Source organism: Macaca fascicularis, chromosome 9 (assembly GCF_037993035.2).
Source record: "Macaca fascicularis isolate 582-1 chromosome 9, T2T-MFA8v1.1".
Classification (NCBI taxonomy): domain Eukaryota; kingdom Metazoa; phylum Chordata; class Mammalia; order Primates; family Cercopithecidae; genus Macaca; species Macaca fascicularis.
In genome coordinates this window covers 130743756-130756305 of record NC_088383.1, presented here as the reverse complement: position 1 = coordinate 130756305, position 12550 = coordinate 130743756, and the positions used below count along the sequence as shown (strand labels likewise).

General features: G+C 40.0%; 1 protein-coding gene across 27 annotated transcripts in view; it reads left to right on the top strand.

Moving 5' to 3' along the window:
• The window catches only part of ATE1 (arginyltransferase 1), a 185490-nt gene extending 177440 nt beyond the window's left edge, over positions 1-8050 (top strand). For 21 of the 27 annotated variants that reach the window (XM_074002910.1, XM_065521520.2, XM_074002915.1 and 18 more), the window contains one exon: positions 4521-5442. In XM_074002910.1, coding sequence (XP_073859011.1) covers positions 4521-4699 — 179 coding nt within the window. In that variant the 3' untranslated portion in view covers positions 4700-5442. Of the gene's footprint in view, positions 1-4520; positions 5443-7002 lie in introns of those variants that run through there. The other 6 variants (XM_074002906.1, XM_074002908.1, XM_074002903.1 and 3 more) reach the window with 1 other exon arrangement.
• The last annotated feature ends 4500 nt before the right edge of the window (positions 8051-12550 follow it).

Genomic DNA, 12550 nt, shown 5'->3' with positions numbered 1-12550 from the left:
ATTTTGACAAAATTTCTGCTCTCTAAGGGAATACACTTTAAAATAATTGATGTAAATTATACATAATGGTAGATTTTTCATAATCTTGTATGTTTATTTGTATGTGTCATACTGGAAAGAAGTAAAAATTAGAAGATGACATTTTATTTTAGATAAAATGACATATCAGATCTCACACCCTAGCAAATAAGAACGTTTCATTTATTGGGACCTTAAAGTATATCTGTCCCCAAATATTTTAGGATAAAGGTTTAAACTGTAAAGCATCATTCTGTATAAATATAGACATACTTTAAAATTCCAATTTAAAAAATTCAAGGTTTTAGATTTAGAAAATTTTGTTTTGCCATTGTTCTTGCTGTTTTTTCACTTGCTAATCTCACCGATCTTCACTTTTTTATTTGTATTAGACTCTAAACATGCTTGCATCTGCCGTTTTCCTGCTAGACACATTTAGATGGTAGAGATTGTTATTCATGTTGCAATATGCACACATTAAAGTATCCAAAATGGACAGCAGGAACCAAGGTGCTGCCTCTTCCTTTGTTTGTCATTTACTCTGGTAAGGGATGTGGTAACCTAGTACATGTTAAACGTATAATTGTTTCAAAGTATGTGAACTTTCCCCTTTGGTTGGATAAAGTAATTTGTAAGAAACATATTTTGAAATTCGTATGTGTATCAGGATCTAACCAGGAACACCAAAACCACTTCAAGTATTTACAACAGAGAAAATGTAATGCAGGGAATTGGTGATAACAGGCAGTAGTGTTGCTGGGAGCCAAGCAAGGCACAGAAAGGTGACCCAGAGATTAGCAATTAGGAGGAAGATACTGCTACCCTACGCTGAAGAGGAAAGGGGGTCCAGGGGTCAGGGCTACCCAGAACCCTGATAACTTCAAGAACAGCTAGAGCAGCTTCCAAAAAGCAGAGCCATGGAAGAGAGAGGAGAGGTTTGAGGGGGAAATGCCCTTGCTTCTCTCTCCCCCAGCTCCAGTCCCTTGTTACTGGCTGAACCCAGTTGGAGACCATCTGAGCCTGCAGGAGCCAGCCTCCTGCAATACAGAGCAGAACAGGTGGAAGGTGAGGAACAGAGCTGAGGGCAAGCAGGCGCAGGATGAAACAGCGATATTGAAGAAGTTCCTTCTCGTGACAGATTATGTCCATCTTCATCTTGATCTCCTTTGAATATGTCCCTGGACAAATTGAAAACAGAAAGTGACAGGCCAGGCACGGTGGCTCACGCCTGTAATCCCAGCACTTTGGGAGGCTGAGGCGGGCGGATCACGAGGTCTGGAGATCAAGACCATCCTGGCTAACACGGTGAAATCCCGTCTCTACTAAAAATACAAAAAATTAGCCAGGCGAGGCGGCAGGCACCTGTAGTCCCAGCTTCTTGGGAGACTGAAGCAGAATGTCGTGAACCCAGGAGGCAGAGCTTGCAGTGAGTGGAGATAATGCCACTGCACTCCAGCCTGGGCAACAGAGCGAGACTCCATCTCAAAAAAAAAAAGAAATAGAAAATGACAATGGCACTCAGTTCTGTGGATGTGAAGATCCTCTGACTGGCAGCGTTGGTGTTCCTTTCTCCTCATCCCTCCATGCCATCCCAAGCTGGTTCTCAATCAAAGACTGTGGTCTTCTCTGCCAGTGTAGAACTTCTTTTTGGCTGACAGCACATAATCAGCTTGCATCTCCTGCTACAAACCTCTAAACAGGCATAGAATGTAGTCATTTGGGGGAATGCCCTAACTGACATTCTCTAAGATGATTGAGATCAGTTAAGCCTCTGAAATAAATTCATATAGTGGGAACACTCTTATTTAGATGTCGGAAGGAGTGTTATGCCTGTCACTTCTGAAATTGAGCTTGGATGATTTCTCCTGATTAATTAATTAATATCCCTTTAGAGAAAGCAGTGACTGTTGAGGAAGAATAAACTTTTTTTTTTTTTTTTTTTGCTATGATTACAAAATAAGGGATGTAATCTAATTTAAGTATTTAGAGCACAGAGCCTGGTATGAAGTGGACATGCAGTAAAATGTTCAAATTTGTAGTGGATCTACTGTGAAAAGTTGATCATTGGCTTTGGGCTTTGAGAACTAGATATAGGAGTTTATCGCTGGAAGACTAAGAAATCTCCTAAAACAGTCTGGTTGATTTATAGAAAAGGAGGCTGGCATTTCTATTTTTATTTTCAGGAGATTTAAATTTTCAAAACTAAAATGCTTAAATCAACCTTAGAAAACAACTATTTTTTAGATGACAAAAGTCTTACAGAATATAAAAAAATGATGAGTGTGTGTGTGTGTCCCAGTGTGAAAGTCTATAATTAACTCTCCCAGAGATTGATGCAGCAAATATTTGCGGTACCTCTACTGTGTGCTAGGTAGTGTTCTAGGCACTGGGGAAATATTAGCAGACGAAACCGTTGAAATATTTCTTCTTACAGAACTTTATTCCTAATGGAAAGGGAAATAGGCAGTAAATATATGTGTCAGGTGGCGGTAAGTGCTATGATGAAAGATAAAGGAGAACTAGAGTGGGTTTCCTATTTTATATGGGTCCAGGGAAGCCCTCTGACAGTTCTCCGGGGAGTACGAGGGTGAGCTGTTTGATGCTCTGGAGAAGTGGGTAATTCTGGGCAATGGGAAGGGTTAGCAATAAGTTCTATTAACAGGCTGACATATATGTCTCCAGATTTTTAAACATTGGACTTTTAAATAAAATAACTTGTTTATACTGTGCCTACTTTTGCCTTTCACTTAATAGTCTGTCTTCCTTTGTCTTTTTAATAGTTGTGTATAACGTTTCATTCTGTAGCTATACCTTAACTCTTTACCCAGTTCTGTATCAATGGCCATTCAGGCTGTTTAGTTTCTAATGTTAGAGAGGGTGTTGCCATAAACAGCCTCATACATGCATGGAAATGCTTGTGTGGCTGTTTCTCTAAGACAGTTGTTCTTAACCCACTTTAAAAGGCTTAAGAAAATGCTGAAGCTCAGGTCCCATTCAGACTAGTTTTTATATTAGGGTCTCTGGGGAGGGGATCCAGGCTTTGGTATTTTTCAAAATCTCAGGTGGTTACAATATATAGTCAGGCTTGAGAACCACTGTTGTAGGATTGTTCTTAGAAATAGACTTACTGAGTCAGTGATATGAAACATTGTACATTTTAGTAGATACTGTAACATTATTCTCTATATTCTTTAGGATTAGGAGTGACTGCCAGTAATAGAAACCTAAGATAATGTTGGGTTAAACAAAATAGTTTATTTGTAATGTAAATATCTAGACATAGGCAACCCGGAGCTGGTATGGCAGTTTTGTTCCATGAAGTCCTCAGTTGCCCAGCTGCCTTCTAGCTTTTGTTTTGGCTGAACTGAAAGTAAGCTCTTAGCCCGAAACTCCAAGGTGGAGGGTAGGGATCCTGCCATCACATCCACGTTCCAGGCAGCAGAACGAAGGGAAAGGTTGAAAATCGGCAAAAGGTACAGGTCAGCGATCCTTTGGAAAAGATGAAACTTCCACTGAACACTTCCACTTGTATCCCGTTGGCCAGAACTTGGTCATGAGCCCACACCCAGCCGCAGGAAGGCTGGGAAATAGGCTTTTGCCTGGGTAACCTGCGTGCCCTGAAGAAGACCGGGGCTGGTTTTATATGAAAGAAGAGAAGGACAGATAGTGGCAGCCACCAACAGTCTCTTCTGCGTCTTCCATGAAAGCTATAAGAATCTGCCCTCCTACCTAAGACCGTAAGGGCACCTTGTCCAGACCTGGTCAGTCACAACTGCAGAGTCAGCCGGAAGTTTCAGTGCAGAGATGAAAACTTCAGATAATATGTGGCTACAGGGAGAGGCGAAACAGACTTAAATCAGATGCAGGAATGATGCTGGAGAGTTGTAAACTTTATCATGTGCCAGAAAATAAAGGTGCGGGAGGCCAGTGTTTTAATTGGACACACTTCTTTGTCTCTGCTTGATGTTTCAGCTGTCATCCTGGCGGGTCTTTATCACCTTCAGCATGGCGATTGTTACTTAATTACTAACATACTCAAGTTTGTGTTAATATTAATGCTGCCCACCCTCACTTGAACATACTCGTCAAAGACATCTTAATACATATTTCTTATGTTTTAAATTAAAAATTTTTTAATTAAGAAATGAAGGCTGGGTACAGTGGCTCAAGCCTGTAATCCCAGCAGTTTGGGAGGCTGAGGCGGGTGGATTACTTGAGGTCAGGAGTTCGAGACCAGCCTGGCCAACATGGTGAAACCCCATCTCTACTAAAAATACAAAAATTAGCCTGGTGTGGTGGCGCACACCTGTAATCCCAGCTACTTGGGAGGCTGAGGCAGGAGACTCGCTTTAACCTGACAGGCGGAGGTTGCAGTGAGGTGAGGTGGCGCCACTGTACTCCAGCCTGGGCGACAGAGCAAGACTCTGTCTCAAAAAAGAAAAAAAGGAAATGAAAAGTTTGATATGTGACATTTTACAAATCAGTATTTGTTGTCATTGCAGTGGATGAAGATCGCAGCACGGAACCTGACCGATTGCAGGTGTTTCACAAGAGAGCCATCATGCCTTACGGTGTTTATAAGAAACAGCAGAAAGACCCGAGTGAGGAGGCCGCTGTTCTGCAGTACGCCAGCCTGGTGGGGCAGAAGTGCTCCGAGCGGATGCTGCTGTTCAGAAACTGACCTGTTCGCCTCTGCCGGGGCTTCCCGTGTTGTGCTGATGGTTTGTGTCAGGGTACTTACTCAGTACCTGTGGGGAAGTAACTGTCACCACCCACAAATTAAGACAGTTTTTATTTTGACTATCTATGGCTTTTAAAATATATTTTGTGGCAATGTATCTGTGAGAATCTCATGGTTAATATAAAGATTTTAAAACTGTGTTGTGACCTAGCCCCCATAATTGGGGTTTATCATTTTGGAGGTTTCTTTCTAGAGCAAGATATGCTCAGATTCTCCTATTTAAATTTTGTAAAATGAAGAAGTGAATCTAAGTAACTTAATCACAGTTGTGCATTTTTTTTTGGTTCTGTTAAAGAAATTAAAAGACTGTTTCCTCAGGCCCATTTTAAACATGAACTTATGTTAGGAAACCTTAAGTATGGGGAAGGTAGAAAGTTTGTTTCATCACTTAGAAAATGTGTCTTCTCAAGAACAAAACTGTGTGCTGTTACTCAGTGTTCAATATTAAATTGCTGCCAAATGTTATGTAGTTTAATAGAGAACTTGAAAAAATAAAACATTAAAAAGGATCTTGTGTTAGCATCAGGTATCCATTTGTTCAGGACAGTCCTGTTCATGTCTGTTGTCTTGGCATAGTTTTTTCCCCTAGAACATAGTATTCCCTTTTACTCTAAAAAATATCCCAGTTTGGACAATAAAATACATAATTACTCTAGTTATATTATTTGCTTTATTTCTAAAAATGTAAGAAACTAAATTTTTAAAAGAAAAACATTGGTTCCTGCCTTGATCTAAGCCTCATCCAAAGGAAATAGTCCCTAGTTTTTTATCTTACAACTCAGGACATTTGTCTTTGGTTGTTAGTGGAAATTAGTTAGTATGTGATCACTTTCATAGTTCTGCCCAAATCACATGTAAGAAGGAATCATTCTGACCTCTGTTCCAGGACAAGAGCTAGAACAATCCATTTCTTGCCCTTTGATGTGAGAGTCAGAGTCAGGGTGGCTTCTGCCCCCCTGAGTAACTCAGAGCAGATCAGAGTGGAGGCCAGCCCCCTCCTTCCCTCTCACTCAGAGTGGAGGCCAGCCCCCTCCTTCCCTCTCACTCAGAGTGGAGGCCAGCCCCCTCCTTCCCTCTCACTCAGAGCGGAGGCCAGCCCCCTCCTTCCCTCTCAGAGGCCAGCCGCCTCCTTCCCTATCACTTTCTTTTGCTGAGTCCTTTGCCCGCCTGTCAAGGTGGCAGGCACTGTGCTGGGTACAGGAGGAGGAGAGTCAGGCATGTCCCTTAGCTATAGTCAAGCTGTCTGGGAAACAGGATGAAGAACAGAGGAGGGTTATTTTCTTGTTCCCTCTTTGTCAGCTGATCTCCTTTTCTGCTACCAGCTGTTTGGCCAGCAAGCCCTTTTTAGTCCTCACTTTGCCCATTTTTCTGTTTTGGTTCATCCTTTTTTAACAGCCATATTATAAAACATGGTAGTTTGAATCCTGTTGCTGATATTAAACTTTTCTCTAAAATGTACTGAATTTCGACAAAAATTTGAAAATATCCTTAGCTAACTAGAATAAAAAGGATCATAAAAGAATGATTTTAAAAATGAAATCTGTGGAAACTCAAAATCCAAGTCAGCCGTATTTCTTCATTCAGAGCATGTGTGTCACCTGCCAGGTGCCGAGTGCTCTCCTAACCATGCTAGAGTAGTGAGCAAAGCCATTTTCTCTGATCACAAGATTTTATATTTTTCTGGGATTTTGACCTGCAAAATAGTCTCATAAGAGCATTTGAGAAGCTTATTTGGAACTGCCTTCAGAATCTATAGAGCTTTTTTTCTCTTTTTCCTCTAAAATGAAAAGAGCTTCATTTTATAACAAAAGTGATACTGTAAGCAGAACAGTAAGAAGTTATAAAAGTAAAAATCATCTAAAACCCTACCATACTCAAGAACTGTCATGTATGTATACACACACCTATGTAATTTTAATACAGTTAGAATTATGTTCTACATGCTGTTTCATTTCCTCAACAGTAAATTATGAACATGTCTGAAATTTGAAATAAATTTCAAAATAAAGCTTCAGAAAGTGTAGTAAGTAATCTCTGCACTATTAAAAATAAGCAGGGTAGGGCTGGTACGTGGCTTCCTTAGCGTTTGGATGTCCAACTTGATGTTATCACTGCATCTTTCCTCCTTTTGTCTTTGTGATTAGCATGTAAAATGGTATTCATAAAGATCACAACCCTTGAATATCAAATGAAGAGAAAACTTGATTTCAACATCTTACCACAACTCTGGTTTCTTCCTGCAGAATTCATTTTCAGAGGAAAATGATGAATCATCCCTGTCTGTGAACCACTGTGCTATCCCTGAGGGTGGCATTGTAGGTTGACTCCGGCAAAGCCTCAGAGTGACTTGAGCATGGAGATCCTTCTGCTTGGCTGCTGTGTTCATGCATTATGTTTATTTGTTTGATATATTGATCCGAGTAGTCAAAGTGTCTTAAAAGGACACCTATGTGTCCTTTTGAGCCCCAGCTGAGTGAATATTGATAGTGAGCTAGAAAAGCATAGTCAAGGAAAGTGACCCAACCTTATTACTTGACCAGCGGTCTAGCTGAGAGATGTGATTTTGTGTTCGTGGCTTTCTATAAAGACACAAGGACTTTTCAAAGACAGTTTCTATCTTTCCAAGGCAGGAAACTTTGCATTTGCAATCTCAGTATTGTGTCCCCTTCTGATTTCAAATACATCACACCTGCCTTCCTGTTTTGGGAGCAAAGATGTAATTTTGATTCCCTGTGCTACCATCCTTATTTAAATTATTTCCATTCTAAGAGATTTTTGTTATTTTTTTTAAATGTAATCTGAGCACTTTTTTTGTATTCTAAAAGATAGATGCTATCAGATAAATATATTGTTCATTTGATTAAAATTATTTAGATAAATATTACTATGTTGACTTTTAAATAGCTTTATCCTATTCATTCATTTTGCAACTATTTGTTGTGTGTAGTTTCTTAACATGTCAGAGTCTATTATGTAAAAGAACCTTTTCAGATTTCTGAACAGTATATGCTTTGATTTTATAGGCTTTATATTATTTCAGTATGAATAAAGATAAGGAATATGATGGACAGTTAACTAAAATGTATCTGTCGTTGCTAACTTGAAAGAAATGAAGTAGAAACAATTGGAAAATGAATTAGAAATTATTCAAGTGCACATCTTTTCTAAAAACCAATGACTATAAGGCAAACAAGTTTGATTGCATGTGGTATTTTTTGCTCTCGTATATGCTTTTTGAACAAGTTATTTGATAAAGCCTGAATGGAAAAAATAAAGCTGTTTCTATCTGCAGTGGCTCTTGGTGGTCATTACTTAAAAGACATATGTTTTCATCTTTTAAATTCTTGAACACATTTCACCTGCTGTGTGAATATGTCGAAAACAGAGGTAAGACACTGGCTATATGAATCATAAAATTTAATTTTCACTAAATGGAGTTCCAGACTGTGTGGTTATCTAAATCAAAGTATGGTGGATTCCTTTCTCAGAAAGAGAGTAAAATCCCATTTTAAGCCAAAAGTCTGGATTTTCACAAGATAAATTAAGGAATAGACTTTTATAACCCAAAGGGATTCAAAATAGGACTTTAAATATCAATTCAAATATAATTTATCTTAGAAAGTTTGCAGGGAAATTTTCAAAAATATGAAGTATGCTTTAATTGTTCATAATAGTCTGTGGTATATTTATGCAATACATTTACTAGTGTTTTATCTCTTTACAGTAAAGAGGGTCCTGGTAGGTTGGTGATAAAATTAATCCTATTTCCAAGTGATTTAAATATTAGTTACAATTCCCACTGACATTTTTTTCCTCCAGAATAGACTTAGCCTTTTCTTACTTGAAGTGGACAGTGTTCATCAGGAAATATTTAGACAATATGGAAAAGAATACTGAAGAAAAAGTAAAAACACTTTTAATCCCATCAGCAACAACCCCTGATTACCTTTCACATTTTGGTGTAGGGCCTTTGACACTTTTTCCTACCTTACATATATGTATATGTCTTGTTTTATTTTAAAAGAAATACGGAATCCTGTGTATATTGTTTCATAACTTTTTAATATGTTGTGAACATCTTAATACATTTGAGCATAAATGAGGAAGAATATAATTTTTTTTTTTTTTTTTTTGAGATGGAGTCTCGCTGTGTCACCCAGGCTAGCGTGCGGTGGTGCGATCTCGGCTTACTGCAGGCTCTGCCTCCTGGGTTCAAGTGATTCTTGTGCCTCAGCCTCCCTAGTAGCTGGGATTACAGGCGCGCTCTACCACGCCCAGCTAATGTTTGTGTTTTTAGTAGAAACGGGGTTTTGCCACGTTGGCCAGGCTGGTCTCGAACTGATCTCAAGTGATCCACCCACCTCGGCCTCCCAAAGTGCTGGTATGACTAGCCACTGTGTCTGGGCAGAATATAATCTTTTTAATACCTGCATAATATTCCACTGTGTCTAGAATCTTTTGGGAATGAGGCCTTAAGACTTTGGCCCCTCCTTTTGGGTAGTGGGAGTTGTAATTGACCAGCACTAACATTTTCATAGGAGTTCTTTAAAACACTTGGTGCTATAGACACGGTTTGGTTCCTCCCAAAGTTTATATATTGAAATCTATATCCTCACTGTGATGGTGTTAGGAGGCAGGGTTTTGGGGAGGGCATTAGGTCTTGAGGGCAGAGCACTCATGAATGGCATTAGAGCGCTCCTAAAAGAGACCCGTCCCAGCGTGTGAGGACGCAAGAGAAGGCACCGTCTGTGAACCAGAAAGTGGCACTCAACAGATAACAAATCTACCGGCACCTCAACTTGGAGTTCTCAGCTCCAGAATTGTAAGAAATCCATTTCTCGGCCAGGCGCGGTGGCTCAAGCCTGTAATCCCAGCACTTTGGGAGGCCGAGGCGGGCGGATCACGAGGTCAGGAGATCGAGACCATCCTGGCTGACACGGTGAAACCCCGTCTCTACTAAAAAATACAAAAAAAACTAGCCGGGCGAGGTGGCGGGCGCCTGTAGTCCCAGCTACTGGGGAGGCTGAGGCAGGAGAATTGCGTGAACCCGGGAGGCGGAGCCTGCAGTGAGCTGAGATCCGGCCACTGCACTCCAGCCTGGGCGGCAGAGCGAGACTCCGTCTCAAAAAAAAAAAAAAAAAAAAAAAAAAGAAATCCATTTTTCTTGTTTTCGGGCCGCCCAGTTGATGGTATTCTGTTAAGCAGCCGGAATGGACTAGAACGCTCATTGACATTATTCTTATTCCTGATTTCCCAGTTCCTTTTCCCTTTCACTGGACAGTAGGAATTTTTTCCTTACCTGCAGCTTCAGGAAATATGTAGCTTTGAAAACTTAGTGCCTTTCCTCTCCTTGTTCCTCCCACTAGATATTTTCCGGGTGATGCGGAGACTACTGTTTTCACAGGATGCACACCTCTAAAATTTCCAACTAGAATTGCCTTACTTGAAAGCTTAAAGGTATTTAAAACAAATTAAGGTTTTAATTTATTTGATTCTTTATAAAACAGAAGTCTTTAAAATGGGTTTGCTAGACAAGATGGGTAACCATATTTCTATTATTAATCTTGCTAAGTTTTATATTGGCTGTTTATTTGGGGATTTTGGTAAAATTACATTTTACTATTCAGGTGGTTGTCCCCATTGGGCTCTTGAGTCCTATCTAGAAAATATTGTCTCATTAACTTTTTGTTTTTGTTTTCATTTTGGTTTCTTTTTTTTTTTTGAGACGGAGTCTTGCTCTTTCGCCCAGGCTGGAGTGCAGTGATGCCATCTTGACTCACTGCAACCTCCACCTCCCAGGCTCAAGTGATTCTCCTGCCTCAGCCTCCTGAGTAGCTGAGACTACTGGCGTGTGCGACCATGCCCGGCTAATTTTTATATTTCTGTAGAGATGGTATTTCACCATGTTGGCCAGGCTGGTCTCGAACTCCTGACCTCAAGTGATCTGCCTGCCTCAGCCTCCCAAAGTGCTGGGATTATAGGCGTGAACCACCACACCCAGTCCCATTAACTATTTTGATTAGACTAAGAATTAAAGTTGAAGACATTTTGTTTCCCAAATTTTTATTAGAGTTTCAAAATAGCTTACATGCATATAGAGAGTGTGGTTTCCTCATCACAGCTCTTCATCTGCAATATGAAGAAGCAATTCTAAATTAAAAGTGCTGTTTTTAAAACAGTATAGCAGATCTTACTATTACACGGCATTTGTAATACCACTCGAAATGAAGCATTTCAGCCATCTTAGAGGCATCGTTGCTTGTCTGGCACGTATAAAGCAGACTGTTATTGACTAGCACAAGTATTTTTGTTTCTCTGATCATTAGAGTTTGGTTAAATGCAATATTTAAAAAGTGGTTTTAAAGATTTATTTATTTTAATGTTACAGGCTAGAGTCATTATAAGAAAAAGGTCCTTTGGGAGGCCAAGGCAGGAGGATTGCTTGAGGCCCAGAGTTCCAGACAAGCCTGGGCGGCATAGTGAGACCCCATCTCTACAAAAACAAAATCAGTTAGTCAGGCGTGTTGTGTGCCTGTCGTCCTAGCTACCTGGGAGGCCAAAACAGAAAGATCGCTTGAGTTCAGTGAGCTATGATCACACCACTGCTATACAGCCTGGGTGACAGAGCGAGTCCCTGCCTCTCAAAAATTGTGTGTGTATGTGTGTACACGTGTATGTATTTATATATATAAATGTTGTACTCCCAACATATTATTCACCTGTGATTTTGAATGGAATTTTCCTCTGAACCTTAATTTTCCATGCTTGTCAGTCTGCGCCAGGGTCTTAAAATTATTTAACATCAGGTTTTTAAAATTTTAATTAATGTTAAACGAAAACTCATGAATACTTCATGATATCCAATTCATCGCACTTTGTTAATTCAGTATTCAGTGAATTTGAATAGCATCTCTCAACTATTGGAGCTTTCTGATCATGAAACAAGAAAAACAGCATTTTAGGTTTGTGAATTCAGAGCTTAAGGCTTTTAGCGCAGTTGTATGTGAACAGTTCTATGTATTTGTCCAGCATATTTTAAAATATCGAGAGGTGGCCAGACTGTACTTTGGAAGTTAACTGTTGCTGATGTGAGTTATTTTACTGACCTTTAAGGCAAATATTATCCACACATACATATGTACAGCAAGAGAGCGTATATGTAGTGAAAGCTCCGTAGTAACTGTAGGATGTAGTCTCAGTTTTGATTCACAGAATCAACTTGATAAAGGGTTTGGATTTTTGACTATGGTAGAATGACACAAACTGCTAAGGCTGCCCTGTACAATAAGGTAGCTTTAGCCGCATGTGTCTAATTCAATTAAAATTTACAATTTAAATTCAGGCCGGATACAATGGCTCACGCCTGTAATCCCAGCACTTTGTGAGGCCGAGGTGGGCGAATCACGAGGTCAGGAGTTCAAGACCATCCTGGCCAACATGGAGCAACACCGTCTCTACTAAAAATACAAAAACAATTAGCTGGGCCTGGTGGTGGGCGCCTGAAATCCCAGCTACTCGGGAGGCTGAGGCAGGAGAATCGCTTGAACCCAGGAGGTGGAGGTTGCAGTGAGCTGAGATCACGCCACTGCACTCCAGCCTGGGTGACAGTGTGAGACTCCGTTTAAAAAAAAAAAAAAATTAAAATGTGTCAAGCTTTGATACTTTCTTAGGTTTCTGTGTGGTAAAACTGTGGAACTATGACAGTGGAACATTTGTTTGGGGGCAACTTTCTTTGACACTTTGCAATTTATCATCATATGTAATTTCCATTGAGCAATCTAGTTCCACCTT